Source organism: Rhinoderma darwinii, chromosome 9 (assembly GCF_050947455.1).
Source record: "Rhinoderma darwinii isolate aRhiDar2 chromosome 9, aRhiDar2.hap1, whole genome shotgun sequence".
Classification (NCBI taxonomy): Eukaryota; Metazoa; Chordata; class Amphibia; order Anura; family Rhinodermatidae; genus Rhinoderma; species Rhinoderma darwinii.
Window position 1 is genome coordinate 48846831 of NC_134695.1, and position 15751 is coordinate 48862581.

At 45.8% G+C, this 15751-nt stretch overlaps 1 protein-coding gene across 2 annotated transcripts; it reads right to left on the reverse strand.

Moving 5' to 3' along the window:
• Positions 1-4511: 4511 nt before the first annotated feature.
• On the reverse strand, positions 4512-9151 carry TSSC4 (tumor suppressing subtransferable candidate 4). 2 transcript variants are annotated; one of them, XM_075837615.1, is made up of 3 exons: positions 9025-9151; positions 7549-7621; positions 4512-7002 (listed from the first exon to the last, which is right to left on the reverse strand). In XM_075837615.1, exon 3 carries the CDS (start codon positions 6925-6927, stop codon positions 6034-6036), a length of 894 nt encoding a protein of 297 aa, XP_075693730.1. In that variant the 5' UTR covers positions 6928-7002; positions 7549-7621; positions 9025-9151; the 3' UTR covers positions 4512-6033. The 2 variants fall into 2 exon arrangements, with proteins under 2 accessions (XP_075693730.1, XP_075693729.1); XM_075837614.1 differs by having other exon boundaries at positions 9003-9151.
• Positions 9152-15751: the final 6600 nt, after the last annotated feature.

Sequence of the window (15751 nt, forward strand, 5' to 3'; positions counted from 1 at the left end):
CTTGATTTTAAGCACCTGTTTGCAATAGGTGTGGCTGAAACACCTGAACTCAATAATTAGGTGTCCATATACTTTTGGCCATATAGTGTATAGTTTCTATTTGGTTTAAAGTGGCTACAACATGGAGTCTCCGCTTAAGCAATTACTGAATAAATCCTAGTTCAAAATACTCTACGGGGAAACTCCTTGCTTTGGATCTAAAATTAAGTCAGAATTTAAAGCTTCTCTTTTGTCCCCTTATCACGCTTTTTTTTTTATTAGGGTATGTTCACACGAGGTCATTACGTCCGTAATTGACGGACGTATTTCGGCCGCAAGTCCCGGACCGAACACAGTGCAGGGAGCCGGGCTCCTAGCATCATACTTATGTACGACGCTAGGAGACCCTGCCTTGCTGCCGGACATCTGTCCCGTACTGTAATCATGTTTTCAGTACGGGACAGTTGTCCGGCAGAGAGGCAGGGACTCCTAGCGTCGTACATAAGTATGATGCTAGGAGCCCGGCTCCCTGCACTGTGTTCGGTCCGGTACTTGCGGCCGAAATACGTCCGTCAATTACGGACGTAATGACCTCGTGTGAACATACCCTTAGGGTCTTCTTTTGTGTGAAAGTGGGAGGTTCCATCACTGGAAACCCCCTTGATTATCTGTTCTGGCCAAAGGGACATTAACAAGCCCCCCTGCCTTGACCAAGGTATTTAGATACCAGGATATGGCAGCAAACAAAATATTTTCCCCCGGAGAAGGAACTACTAGATTTCATATCTGGAAAATAGTGGACCCACATTCTAATAACTTAACATGCCTTCAGAATACTCCACGAAAAAGCAATAGACATGTTTACCCTAATACCGCATACTCTAATGCAGGGGTCTCAAACATGCGGCCCCTGGGGCTGTCCATGAATGGACACGCGATGTCTGGGGCTTCCCCAGAGCTGAGTCTCGGGCAGAGAGCTAGCATAGGCTCTACTCCAGGACTCTGTGAAATCCCCTGACATCGCTGTCCACATATGGACAGCGATGTCTAGGGCTTCCCCAGAGCTGGACAGTGATGTCAGGAGCACAGCTGGAGTCCCAGTAGGAGTGCTAGTATTTGCTCTGCCCGGGACTCCAGCTCTGGAGTTGCCCCTGACATCTCTGTCCATATATGAACAGTGATGTCAGGAGCAGATCTGGAATCCCAGGCAGGGTGCTAGAAGTAGCTCTGCTCCAGGACTCCAGCTCTGGGAAAGCCCCTGACATCACTGTCCATATATGGACACTGATGTCAGTTGCTTCCCCAGAGTTCCGGAGCAGAGCCTATACTAGTGCTCCACTCTGGGACACCAGCTCTGGGGTTGCGACTGACATCACATTCCGGTCCAGGAGGATCCCCTGACGTCACTGTGTATGAACAGTGACATTATTGGCTCCTCCAGCAGAGGAATCTCTGGCAAAAGCGTCGGCAACGCTCTGGCTGGGGATTCCACTCCTAGAGGGAGCCCCAATGGAACTATCTACTGGGGGTGTCTGTGGTACTATTCACAAGGGGTGTGTGTGGCAGCATCTACAGAGGGCACTGTGGCAGCATCTACAGAGGGCACTGTGGCAGCATCTACAGAGGACACTGTGGCAGTATCTACAGAGGACACTGTGGCAGTATCTACAGAGGGAACAGTGGCAGTATCTATAGAGGGCTCTGTGGCACAATCTAAAAAGGGGCTGCCTAATTTTGACATGCGTGTCTGCCAAACGCTGCCAACTGAGCTGCCGGACTGCATTTAGCGACACTTAAACTGTAAAACTGGATTGTTGAAATAAGCACGTGAAGAACTGTCGCAAATTTCCGGTAAGTTTAAACCTAGCGCTATTATTATAGTAATGTAGTATTGTTATAATAGTTCAAATAACTAATTAATTAACAATAATTTTGTAATGTATCAAATTTGAAAGTAATGCTCCCCGTCAACTTCACATTTTTCTATATGTGGCCCACTTACCCGGCCGAGTTTGAGACCCCTGCTCTAATGGTAGACAGAAAATTAAGCAAAATGGAACAAAGAGATAAAAAGATAATTTAATCCCCTTTTAAATTTGCACTTATTTTATAGCTCTCCCCAAGAATATTCCACAAAAATAATTTCTCCTAAAACTCAGACTTATTGTAAGTAAGATGCAAAAATTAACGCATGGTGGGGTTTCACCTTAGATCATTGTAGTGACTTATTTCTGGTTGACATCTAAAAACAGTTGAAAATGTGAAGTTCCCGTTTAAAGGGGTTTTTCTATTTTAGACATTTATGGCATATCCACAGGATATTCCATATACTGTATGTCTGATGGATACGGGTCCTGTATAGAGAACTACCAATCCCAGTTTCCTCTAGTGCGCCGGCCACTGACTGCATAATCCAGGTGTAAACTAGTGAACAGAGGGTGGCACGGCTCCCTACATTGTTGTATGGTTGTTACGGAAACAGCCAAGGAACGCTCGCTCTGCTGTCTTCGTAGCTCCCATTAAACAGAACGTAGAGAGCCGCGACCACACACGACCCCCTCTCCACTAGCGTCCGTCTGGATTCTGCGGCCAGCAGCCAGGCGAAATGGAGGTCGGGACACCCCCGTTCTCTTTATAGGAGTGGGTCCCAGAATTGTGACACGCATCTATTAGACATTTATGGCATATCCTATGTATATGCCATAAATGTCTAAGATAGGAAAACGCCAAGTTGAAATTGGCTGGAAAGGACTGAAAAGAACTGGGGGTCAGTAGTAAGTTAGCACTCCTTCTCTTCTCTGCCAACATAGTCATTACGTGTTTTTTGTCCACCAGCGATTCAGTAAAAACTTCTCAAATTGCCTGAAGGTGCCCAAATTCCACAGATCATTTCATTTGATCTTTACATGTCTACAAGACAAGATCGATGGCAAGTAACACTTCTTTTGATCTCCAGAGAGTAATGGAATATCAGTAGTAATCTTGTTGGTGATCGCTTTGTGTAATGTATTATTCAGTGAGGAAAGTTATGTTATGCAATAAACCATTGTCCTTTACACTATTGCATCAATTGAAAACCATCATTATGCAATAAGACAACATTTGGAAGTTCATAAAGGAACTTCATAGGTTGAGTGTATTATGCAAGGAAAAGTTACCACTAGAGTATCAACACCTTACTATCTAATATAGATACAGACTTATGTAATAAAAAACTTTGATCGCGATGATTCGGCAGCTCTACTTCAGCTCTGCATACGTGCCCAAGTAGGCGCCGGACATTTTTAAGGACTGTATGCAATTCATGGCATTTAAAAAGGTCGTCATGCTTACTGTGCTGGCATACATAAGTGGCTGTGAAGACTGGTACCTTTGCCAAATCCAAGAGTGCCCAAAATAGCCCTGACTTCAATTTAACACATAGCCAATTTTGGCTTTAACCCCTCACATTAACCCTCAGGAAGTCGTAGTTGTTTCATAGTCATATTCCGAGACACAAAATTTGTATCTTTTCGGTGAGTCAAATTGGTTCTATTTTTTTTTTGCCATCTTTGGGAGATATACATTACTTATTAATGAACTTTTATGGGGGGGGGGGTTAACAGGAAAAAACAGAAATTCTGCCATAGTTTTTGGATTTTGTCGTTTACTGTGCGGCACTAATAGCATTTTTATTTAAAAAAAACAGGTCATTAAGAATGCAGCGATGCCATATATATATATATGTACGGTATATTATTTTTTTTCAATCTCACTCTGGAACTTCACTCTGCGCTCTCCTTTAATGGAGGAGGTTGGGCCAGCATGGTTTCTTTGACATAGTTTTTAAGCAGGCGTAGATTTCATTTTCTGTCTTTAGGATTGCCCAAGATTCACCAAATTAAGAGGTGTGCGCCTCCTAATAAATTTGGCACATTTCACTCTGACGAATTTCAGTTTTGGGACGGGCGTATGGAACGTCAGCCGAAGTACAGATTTGGGGAGATTAAGTGACTAATTTATATAAAATTTTAACAATGGCTGAATGCACAAAGAAAACCAACGTCATTGTTTCTTTATGTTACTTGTCATTCACCATTATTGAATTTCATGGAGTAGAATTTCAACTTAAACCTTAGTAGAAGACAGTCACTTCCTAACTCACTGATCTCACCAATAAAACAAACTTATTTATTAGCATATAACCTTATAAGATATGAACTAGAATAAAGGCTGTGTGATGCAACCCAAAGGACAAACATCGAAAAGAAAAGTGGGTTCTCATGTCAGTCTTGCAGATGAAAAACCATAGAATTCTTCTGTAATCCATATATAAAAGGTTTCAGTATGGCTGGTCGATGGAGTCGGAGTTCCCCTTTAACATTTTACTACGACAAATAAAGCCCTCACAGGCTTCAAAATGCTCCTTTTCATGGCCAAAATGAATAATAATGACCTCTAATAGGACTGTCCAGATCATCCATATTAAAACGCTCAATTTTAGGTGTTCATTTCCACTTCTAGATTAAAGTGAAGACTATATTCAATACCGCTTTTGCCAAGGTTGCCCTTTAATTGTAGTTTTCGCAAAACATACATCAAAAATTACCCTCAATTCAAGTTCTAACTCTACATATACCACATTTTCCTTTACAAAACACATGGAAACAACCATACATAGAGAGCTAGGGATCAGGAGAGCTATTTTATAAAAAGGACCTGTCGGAAGGACTATTTTTAAAGCGGATCGGTCATGAGACTATGCTGGCCTATGTAAGGGCAGTATAGTATTTTGACCGGTCCGATCCCCTATTAGACAAAACGGCACAAAAAATTATTGTCTAAGAGGAGTAATCAGAGAATATACCGGACACAGTTGATGAGTCCAGTGAGTTCATGAGGAGAGCGCTCCCACCCTATGAGATAGTGCCATATGAAAGGGAGGACCTAGTCTGGCTTGGTCCCAACCCTATATTATTAAACCAGTGGAGGACTCCCCTCCCCACAGGAACTGAACGGTTAGAAAATAAGTGGGTGGGAAATCAAAGAACGAGCCCTTCTGTCCTAGGTGGCAAAACCCAGCACCATAAAATGTGAGTTCTAACAGGTCCCCTTTAAAGACATTGCACAGACTGATGTTATGATTAATTTAAAGGGATTCTTCAGGACTAGCAAACAAGTTCTTCAGTAAGAACACCAAGTGCTTGAATATACTAGGATGAGATTCAGTCCCTGAGAGCAGAACCCTACACATGCATTGTTCTTTCATGGATGTGTATAACGGAAACAAAACACAGAAGTCATTACACAGGGTATGAAGCACTCACTGCAAAAAACTATGTCGGAAACACTGCACCCATTTAAAAAGGATCACAAAATCTAAAAAGTCTCCCACTTATACCAGGGAACTTCTAAAAAGAGCTGCTAGCTCCATTCACATATATGTATGGAAAGGTCTCAGGAGGTTCTGCAGCCTAAGTCGTGACAAATTAGTGATCATGGGGGGGGGGGGGCGCTATTTGACAGCCGCGCAGAACATAGGGCCCGAGCGGTAGTTGGCCGCATTGCGGCCAGGTCAGGGCAGCTCCATGTGGCCTTACCCTTAGGCCGAATTCAGACAAGCGTATATCTCGTCCATGTGACGGACGTTTTTTAAACGACCATCAGAAGGACGCTTGTATTTCAATAGGGCTGTCCACACGGCCGTTGTTTTAACGGACCATGTGAATGGCCTGTGAAAAAATGGGACACGTTCTATTTTCGTTCGTTTTCACGGATCCCTCAATAGACAAGTCTATGAGGGATCCGTGAAAACGCGTCCCCCACGTGTGCGACTTGGACGTGAAAAACGTTCTTGTGAATCTGGTCTTAAATTAAGTTAGGTTTAGTGTCCCTTTACCGCTTGCTGTAAATCATGGTATCAGGTTGGAACTAGAACTAACAATAGCCTGAACAATGTTACTACCGTATTATTATATTATTACATTTCACTTGATATACGCTAAAATGACCTTGATGCTATAGATGGTTTTCCCATAGAAACCCCAGTCCAACCCATGATCATCTTCAACCTCCTTAAGAAGTGTCTCCTTCCTCTTCATGAACGGTTTTAGGCCGGATATTTTTTCGGACCCGTTTTTTAACTCCATGAAACCCCAAGCTCTCGGCCTCTGCTTGCTCCTCTTTCTCTTCTTGTCCTTCTTCGATCAATGCCTCGGGCACGTCTAGAGATCCCGACTGCAACCCACTTTTATCACTGCTCTGCTGGGCCTTTTTGGTGGGCCTTGAAAATAGAATTCTGCCCTCTCCAGAACTGGAGGAGTCTTGGTTGTACGAGAGCTTGCTTGTATCTTTGGGGACCTCTTTAGCTTTCTTTTGTTGCTTTAGCTCGGTTAGGAAGTTCAGAGCAGTTTTGCGGTTTGTGCGATCACTGGTGTCTGGAACATTCTCCAAGCTGTATTTTGTCCAGCGCTCTGGGTGCGCTAAATAATCGGGAACACGCCCACTGGGACCTAAGGATTTTGCACTGGAAGACCCCTTGTTGGCTGGTTGGATAGGTGCTGCTTCAACATCTGGACTGATTTGCTCAGCTGAGACAATATCAGATATCTCCCCAGTGATGTCATCCAGTGACGTATCCGACGCCACACGTTTTCTATTTTGTTGGACAAGAGGCGATTTTTTCTGTAAGTCTAGTAGACCTCCAAAGATGCCATGGCTGCGCTGGGAGAAGCTTGAATTGGTTCCCTTCAAGGTGAAAGGAACTACTGAAGGTTTTTGATCTCCTTCCGGTTTTGTGTCTTCTTCGTCATCCTCTTCTTCTCCAGGACTTAGAGACGTCACTTCTGCTTCATCTGACAAGGCTGGGTCTGAATCACTGAGAGAGAGTGTGTCAGGATCATTGTGGGATTCATAGGCAAAAGCACTGTAAGGCTTTGGAGGGCTGTCTTTTCCTTCTGACTCCGACATGACTCAAGAGCTGGGGGGCGAAGGTGGTCCGGCCGCAGAAAATAGTCTCTTCCACACAGATAAAGACTCAGATGCCTGCGGGAGAAACATGTAATCACGTTAAGCATCCCTTAGAAAAAATACATCATTTGTCGAATTAAAAAACAAACAAAAAAAACATTCAATAATTTTCTAAAAAGGGCGCACTGGCGGAGCCGGCACATTGATTTGATTTGTAATACTGCATTTTCCAAGGTGGCCAGATGCAGCTTCCCCTGGCCAGAACAGCTGAACGCTGCGGGTTAGACCCAAGACGATCAGTTGATCTATGTGCCACGTTACTTGTTTTTAAAAGGGGTTTTGTGATTTTTATACAACTTAGTCACATTTTATGAAACTCTAATTTACACTGGATGACAAGGCAACCCATAGACAGGTGCGTACGAAGACACTGAACCGCTGGGGCTCCTCAGATCTCGGCCGGGGACTACATTGGCTGACAACGTAAATGACAAGGTTTTATTACACACTGTGATCATTTATTGCTTTAAAGCTTCGGTATAAAGATATATAATAGAAAAATAATAATATAAGAGAAAAATAGACCATAAATGCAGAATAAGTCCCATACAACAAATGTACCTCGTCCTGGCCTCGTGCCAGCTCTCCTTTTTCAGGGTCTGTGAATTCCACCAGCTGTCTTAGAGACTTGACTCTACAATAAAAGAACAAACAGTATATCAACGTGTGCATCAGAACAAAGTGTCTCCAGTGATTTATATTCTACAATGGATATTGAAGGGGGTCGTCCTATCAAGATAACTCCCATTCCTATGTGCCCCCCCCCCACCCTGTAATGTCATGATAATCGCTAGGGGGTCAAACTTCTGGAACTCCTGGCAATCAGTTGTTATTGCAGCAGCTAATAGAGGTAAGGGGGGTCCGGAGCAGGAGATCCTGGACAGGGACCCCTACTTTATTACTTCTATAGTTTTCTAATTTTATATATATTTGTATGTATGTAATGGAAGCCACAACACATTGCTGAATCCGGGGAGCGGTGGAATAACAACGAATCTAACGGACCCCTTTGACACAGTAGGGTTCGTCGGGTCCCGCCTGCGTTATTTTTCCTGTCAAATCTGACAACGGAAGCTCTGATGTCAGTGTGAACAAAGACTAAAAAGGGGTTTTCCCCACAAACATGTATCCCCTATCCACAGAATAGGGGATACATGTGTGATCGCTGGGGGTCCAAATCCTGGGACCCCCAGCGATGAGGTCCCAGAAGTCCCATAGAAATGAACGGAGCGATGACCGAGCATGCGCACCAGTTACTATGATCGCTGGTCCCCATACACATTTCCATCTTATCAGCAGCACATCTCTTTACACAGGGAGATGTGCTGCCAACTAGCAACCATTTTATTGGCCGAATAAGCAAGCAGATCAGCCGACGAGCTAGCGTTCGCTTGTTCACCGGCTGATCGCTGCCGTGTTTACACAGGGAAATGATCAGGAACGAGCGTTCATAAGAACGCTGGTTTGCCCAAACATTGCCCCGTGTCAAAGGGCCTTAGGGCTCTGTTCACATCTGCGTCTGAGACTCCTGCATGCAGCACTATTTTCCCTGTCAAAACGACAAATCCCATTATAAATCACTGCATTATTTTTATAAACGGACACCACAGCGGGGACTTGGAAATTCCCTTTGGCTCAATGCTAATGGCAGGGCTTCCCATCATAACTGAGGAATTGCTATATAAGCAATTTCTTTACATAGGCTTTAAACTGTCTCTAAACATGTATAAAAGCATGTGCAATTTACTACGACTCCCTCAAGGCATGCTGGGAGTTGTAGTCTGACAACAGCAAGAGGCGCAGGTTGCGGCGTACACTGTACTCTGCGCCTTGCGGCCTATTACACACGTTACTCGCTATACTACGGGCTCTGTGCTGTCAGTAACATCAGGCACTCAGAAGAACACTTGCATGCTCAAGAACTACAAACGCCAGCATTCCCTGCTAGCCAGACCACGGGATGCATGCTGGGGTTTGTAGTTCCTCTGATATTAAAAGGAGGTATATGCGCATACTTGGAGGAAGATGAAATCTTACAGACTGTCCGTGCTGCCCTGGATCGCTCTAAGCTCAGCGATAATTGCTTCTCTCTGCTCAGCCTCCATGCCGTGGGGTCAGAGGTCACTAATTCCCGGGTTTCAGGCCGCCTACAGGAAAACTACATTTCCCAGCTCGCAACCTGGGTGACCCAATTTTACGTCACCTCCGCTATGTCTTGTAGCGAGCGCCACCTGCTGGAAGAAAGATGATATCATATCTTGTATGATATTTGTAAAGCTAAATAAAACCTTGAGCAGTTCGGTCATTTCTTTTATTCTTTCGTTTACATTAGAACACCATTTTATTAAACAAATGCCAATTCTAGTGTCTATCAGAAAAAGGTAGCATGACCTCCAAGAAATTAAAACTATGTCATGAGAATATGGCGTATTATAGTGGCAAGTCCGCAGAGTTATAATTACAATATTGTGCTACTTAACTAATAGCCAATAAGAGCATATTCAGGCGATGTGGTCAAATTGCGGTTACCCAAAATTGCGGTAAAATGCAAAGTTTTTTGTGAAACTGTGGCAAAACTGTTATTTTGCCATGATTTTGATGTAACAAATCGTCAATTTGACCGCACCAAACGGATACAGGGCTCTCATAATTATCAGTCCGCTTTATTCATGAGTCCCTAATTATTGGTGGCCACTGATGTATCCACCTGTACACATCAGCAATGGTCAATGACTGGCAAGGGACGGGGGAGCACTCCCCTCAAAAATACAGCGGACTGATAACTATGAGTGCGCGGTATTCTTTCTCATCAACTACTAATTAAACAGCACATAATGGGGGGAATATATCAAATGGTTCACGCCAGTTTTCTGTCAGTCATAGATTTAGGTGCATGCCATAGTTGCGCCCAAATTTTTGACTTTTTACTTTCCTCGTCACTTTCCAAAAGTGGCGAGAAAGGGGAACAGAGCATAGCTGAAGCAGAGAGGGGATGGGGGGGTTAGACGGAAAGACAAAAACTGGCGTCAGTTATAGCAGAAATGGCGTAGATTTCAGTCTGTTGGGCGTAGCAAGGTAAAGGCCCATACCGGGCCTCTACCTTGCTTCCTCCCTCCGATTTGACTGCTACCCGCCCCATTCACACATAAAACAATACATGCTCACCTCTGAATCCCCCTTCATACCGCGGATCATTCAAGTTGCGGACGTTGAGCAACGTCAGTACCTATGCGACGCTGCACTCGATGTCAGGTCGGATGAGTATGTATTTTTATGTGATGCGAGGGGATAGATGAGGCTCCATCGAACAGCCACAACTGTGGTGCACGGCCAGCAGAAAGATTTGGCACATTTATTAAGAGGCGTTCGCCTCTTAATAAGTGTTAATTGGTTATTAAGACGACGTAAAAAGCCAAGTTTAATAAATCTGCCTTAGGCCTCATGCACACGACCGTGTTCGGTCCGTGCTATACGGACCGCATGTCGGCCGCATTTCCCAGACCGAACACAGTTCAGGGAGCCTGGCTCCTAGCATCATAGTTATGTTTGACTTTTTCTTTAAAGTCTGAGTTGTGCTTTCTGTCACCCAAACTGCAAAAAAAGTGCACAAAGGATGCGGTCTGTCGCAGCCCTTCTCTTAAAGGAGAGAGGCCCCGCATAACCATTCCCCGACCCTCCGAACCGTAGGCCCAAAGGATCGAGGATTGGTGGTCCTCCTTCATCGAAGCTCAGGAAGACGCAACAACGCTCCTAGGCTTCTACCTGGGCTGCCACCCCAGTATCCACCTAGGAGCCTGTATCTGGCTTGCACTTCCCCTCCTCAGAAGAAGAAGGGAGGCCGGGTTGCAGGGGAAAACGGAACCATACGTCCACACATTTTCCCCCTAGATCTCAAGAGGGTCCCAAAAGGCGACCGCATCCCAGAAATCCTTGTGACAAACGTGACATACACACAGTGAAAAACAATATTAAATAAGTGAATGTGTGCTGTGATACAGCCTGGACATTCGCCAGATATAAAAACTCCTCATTTCCCAGCTAGAAGGCCGGGAAAATAAAGGTGTGCACTCAAATAGCGTGAAAGACAAGTGCGTACAATTGTGCAATTACTCAGTGGAATTTCACCCCCAGTGAGTTCGGGCACCCCAGGGTCACCAATCCTGGGGCACTTAGCAACTCAGAATTTCATACATATTCCGTAGCGCTGTACAGATGTTGTCATCCCTCGCATCAGTCTCTGTCCCCAACAGGGCACACAATAATTTCCCTATCTCAGACATACACTAGAGTCAATTATATAGAAACTCAATTAACCTACAGAATGGTTTTGGAGTGTGGGAGGAAACCCACGCAAACATGAGAAGAACATGCAAACTCCATGCAGATGCTGTCCTTGGTCAGATAAAAAGCCAGGACCCCAGCGCTGCAAGACAACAATGCCAACAAATGAGCCACCGTGCTAAGAATAGAATCATCAACCAGACGTGGTAGCTTCTATTTATAACGTCAACGATGTCAGATACATCCTCTAAACTGGTCCATCATTGCTGAGAATATACACAAGCCACATTAACTACCAATGGTGATAGAGAATTAAGACCCCTTTTATGCGTGCCAATTATGTGTAAACTGGGCAACGATCAGTTGATGAACAAGCAAACTCTCAGTCATCAGCTGATTGTATGGTTTATGCAGCATGAAATATTATCGTTGTCAGCAGAACATCTCTGAGATGCGCTGCAGACATGATAGAAAAATATGTGAACATAGTAACGAGCGCTCATCCCCATGCACTGCTTCTTGTGAATGGAGCAAATGAGCGCCGATCAATGAGCTGTCTCATTGTTCGGTGCTCGTTTACACTGCCCATGTCGGGCTGTGTAAGTGGACCCTTACTTACTAATAGGAGACTGCTATGTCCTCCATCTACAAACCAGCAGCTAGACCATGGATATTCAAATTGCCGACTGTGCAGGCCTCTGGACTTATGTACTGTATACCAGGGCTGGCGTCAGCACCGAGCGAACCCGGGCAAGTACCGGAGCCCACTACCCTTCGGAGGGCCCACTAGGCCACCATGCTGCCATCATGGCTCCTCCAGGAGTGGAATCCCCGGCCAGAGCGCTGCCGACACTCTTACCGGTGATTCTACTTCTAGAGTGAGCCCCTGTCTAGAACTACCGCTGTAGCAGCCGCTACAAGGCCCGCGGCATGAGAGGGCCTGTACCGCCCGCCGTCTCGGCCCCCCCTTGGCCAGTGGCCTTGCTAGCAGCCGTCATGGCTGCTACAATGGTAGTGACACCACATTCAATAGAATCTGCATCCTTAGGACACCGATACTATTGAACGCTATGGCAGAGCAGGGAGATAGCTCGCTCCCGACTCTGCCATTTACTGGACTCCCAGGTAGAGCGTGATGCCAGGAGGAGAGGAGTTCCAGGCAGTGCGCTAGAAGCGGCTCTGCTCTGAGACTCCGTCTCTGGGGAAGCCCCTGACATCACTGTCCATATATGGACAGTGATGTCCGGAAGAGCGAAGGAGTCCCAGGCAGAGTGCTATTCTGCCCGTCACTTTGGCCAGGGGCGTAGCTAGGGGGGGGGCATATGGGGCATGTGGCCTGGGCGCAACTCTGAGGTTGGAACGGGGGGGCCGCCGCAGAGCAGCCATACCAAACAGCTGATCGCTGCTGACAGGCGCCCTGTATGCCGGACGGCTGCAGTAGCGATCAGCGTTAGGAGGCAGGAGGTCTTGCGGCGGCATTCTGACTGGGGTAGGTGCCGGCCCGGGAGTGGACAAGTCCAGTCACTTGAACTGTCACCTGACCTCATGTCAGTGACATGAGGTCAGGTGCCTGTACTGGTCCCGTCCCGGGCCAGCACCCACCCCAGTCAGAATGCCGCCGCAAGACCTGCGGCCTCCTCCTAACGGTGAGTCATGTTAGGCAGAGAGGAGAGTGGTAGCGGTAGGCTACCGCTCTCCGCTCTGGCGGCAGTGTGGCACTAATTACATGGGGAGGGCAGTTCAGTGACACTAAGTACAAGGGGAGGGAGGTTCAGTGGCACTAAGCACAAGGGGGAGGGGAGTTCAGTGGCACTAAGCACAAGGGGGAGGGGATTCAGTGGCACTAAGCACAGGGGGGAGGGGGGTTCAGTGGCATTAAGTATAAGGGGGGAAAGGGGTTGTGTGGCACTAAGTACAAGGCGGGAAGGGGGGTTGTGTGACACGAAGTACAAGGGGGAGGGGTTGTGTGGCACAAAGTGCAAAGGGGGGTTTTGTGGCACTAAGTATAAGGGGTAGGGGGTTGTGTGGCACAATGTACAAGGGGAGGGTGGTTGTGTGGCACTAATTACAAAGGGGGGTTGTGTGACACTAAGTACAAGGGTGGAGGGGTTGTGTGGCACTAAGTACAAGGCGGGAAGGGTAGTTGTGTAACACTAAGTACAAGGGGGGAGGGGTTGTGTGGCACAAAGTGCAAGGGGGGGTTGTGTGGCACTAAGTATAAGGGGGTTGTGTGGCACTAAGTACAAGGGGTAGGGGGTTATGTGGTACTATGTACAAGGGGGAGGGTGGTTGTGTGGCACTAATTACAAAGGGAAAAGTTGTGGGGGGGAGAGCCAATCTGAATCTTTGCGGGGAGGCAGCTGGCCAAACGACAGAGTACCCAATCAATACAAAGTCCAGCACAAGGGTATCTGAATAGTCCACAGTCGAGGTGGCTAGGCACAAATGGAACTTCAGATGGAAGATGATGCAAAGCGTGGCAGACGTGGTAAACGGCACAACACGACTCCAACACTATAGAGGGAACAGGAACAAATACAACAAGGGATACAGGTCTCAGGGAACGGGAACACTGGGAACAGTAAATGACTAAGGGACCATTTGCAAGACTAACAGAGGAATACAAACAATGCTCAGGCAAGGAGTAAAAGGGCGGGGCACTTTTTTATAGTCCAGGGATATGGGACTAATTAGCTTATTCTTAACATGCGCGCGCGCTTGCCCTATAAGGCCGGGAGTGAGCTCATGCACGCACCCTAGTGGTCACTGCAGGACAGGACGGCCGTATGTGCTGGCATCTCCGCAGAGGAAGACATCAGCTCTAAATGCATTGACCCTAAAGTTCCCTCTAATATTCAGTGCTTCGTTTCACTGGCTGCATTTGGGGGCACGGTTGATAAAGTCTTGTTCGTAAAAGTTAAAGTTTCTAGCCACTGTGTATTTAATGCTTTAAAAGTCAAGATAAAGATGGTTACATCTGTATGTTCTGTTACTGATGCTGTCTGTCCTCCTGGAGGGTGTTCTAGTTGGCACAAGGATATAAAATAGGTTTATTGATACCTATATGTATTGCAGAGATCATTCACAATAATAAAGGCCCCATTCAATGTAAATAATTGCCGCTCTTTCATTTTTATGACTAATGAAGCTTTGGTTTATCCAGCTTAGGACATCTAAAGAGGTAGGACTCACCAAAGAGGACTTCCTCCTGCCAGTCCACAGTGACTATTCTTGTCTTAAGCTAGACATACATATGATATAGCTGTTGGCCGACAGCTATTTCTTTCCACTCCATCATAAACTTACATGTGCGGGTGATTGTGCATGTTTATTTTAGTAGGGAGAGGGGAAGTCGATGTCTGAACCCAGATCCCCTGGGCTTATCTTCCTTGAGTACAAAGGATCGGCATGTTGATATTCCACATACCCAATCCCGCAACATTTGCCGGTTCGGATGACTTTTATCTTATGGGTATGGCCAGCTTAAAGAAGAACTCCCATTAATTTTTTTTATTTCTTTGCCCGTTTTTAAGGGCATCTTGTACATCTAAATGATATTTATTTGCTCACCGAGAGTCTATTATACAAAACGCAAGATCCGTTCGGCTCCCCCTTACTGTCACATGATCTGGAAACGGAGCCTGCGTTTTGGATAATAGACTCTCGGTGAGCAAATAAATATAATTTAAGTATACAAGATGCCCATTACAAACGGGCAAAGAAATAAAAAGATTAATGGGAGCAGGAAACACAAAGCTTACCAAGGACATACAGGGTGGAATTCTATTGGTGTTTGGACATCACAACATCCTTTTTTTTTTTTTCTTTTTTTAAGGGGGGGAGGGTTCACCTGCAAAGTTCTAAGAATAATTTTAAAACGTGATTTCCTAAAGTGGACAAACTCTTCTCCTGGTCCTTGTTATCATCATGAAGATTGATATTACTTTTGCAACTTGGGATTGGACTTCCACATAATATCTACGGGTGCAATAAGGAACTTCTCGGTCTGCAAAATGCAGGTTGTTTATACAAAATATTAGAATTTATAGAAACATGTTAACTGTTATTATTCTAGAGCCTCTTTTACCCCAAATGGAATATTTATGATGGATCTTATCACATGGTTGTAAAAACATTTCATATACAAGCTATGAATATCTTACTAATGGGTCTGAAAGTAAAAGACTCATCCACTGGCTGGCCTGGCCACAGGTGCATAACAAGTACCCATTAGGGCCTAACGCTAGATTTGGAAAGTGGCTCCAGTCCTGTAGCGCCCATTGCCGCGGACCATCGGGATTACTCACGCCCTGACAGCCGCAGCCCTGGATCTGTGAGCGCTGGCCTGCATCTCCTGCTCAGGAGACGCCAGCGCTCACTTCCGCTTCTGCTGTATCCCGTAGGGTGCGCGCGCGCGCTCGTGCCCGGTCTTAAAGGGCCAGCGTGCGCACATGTGGAAAATCTGTAATTAGCCCATACTCTC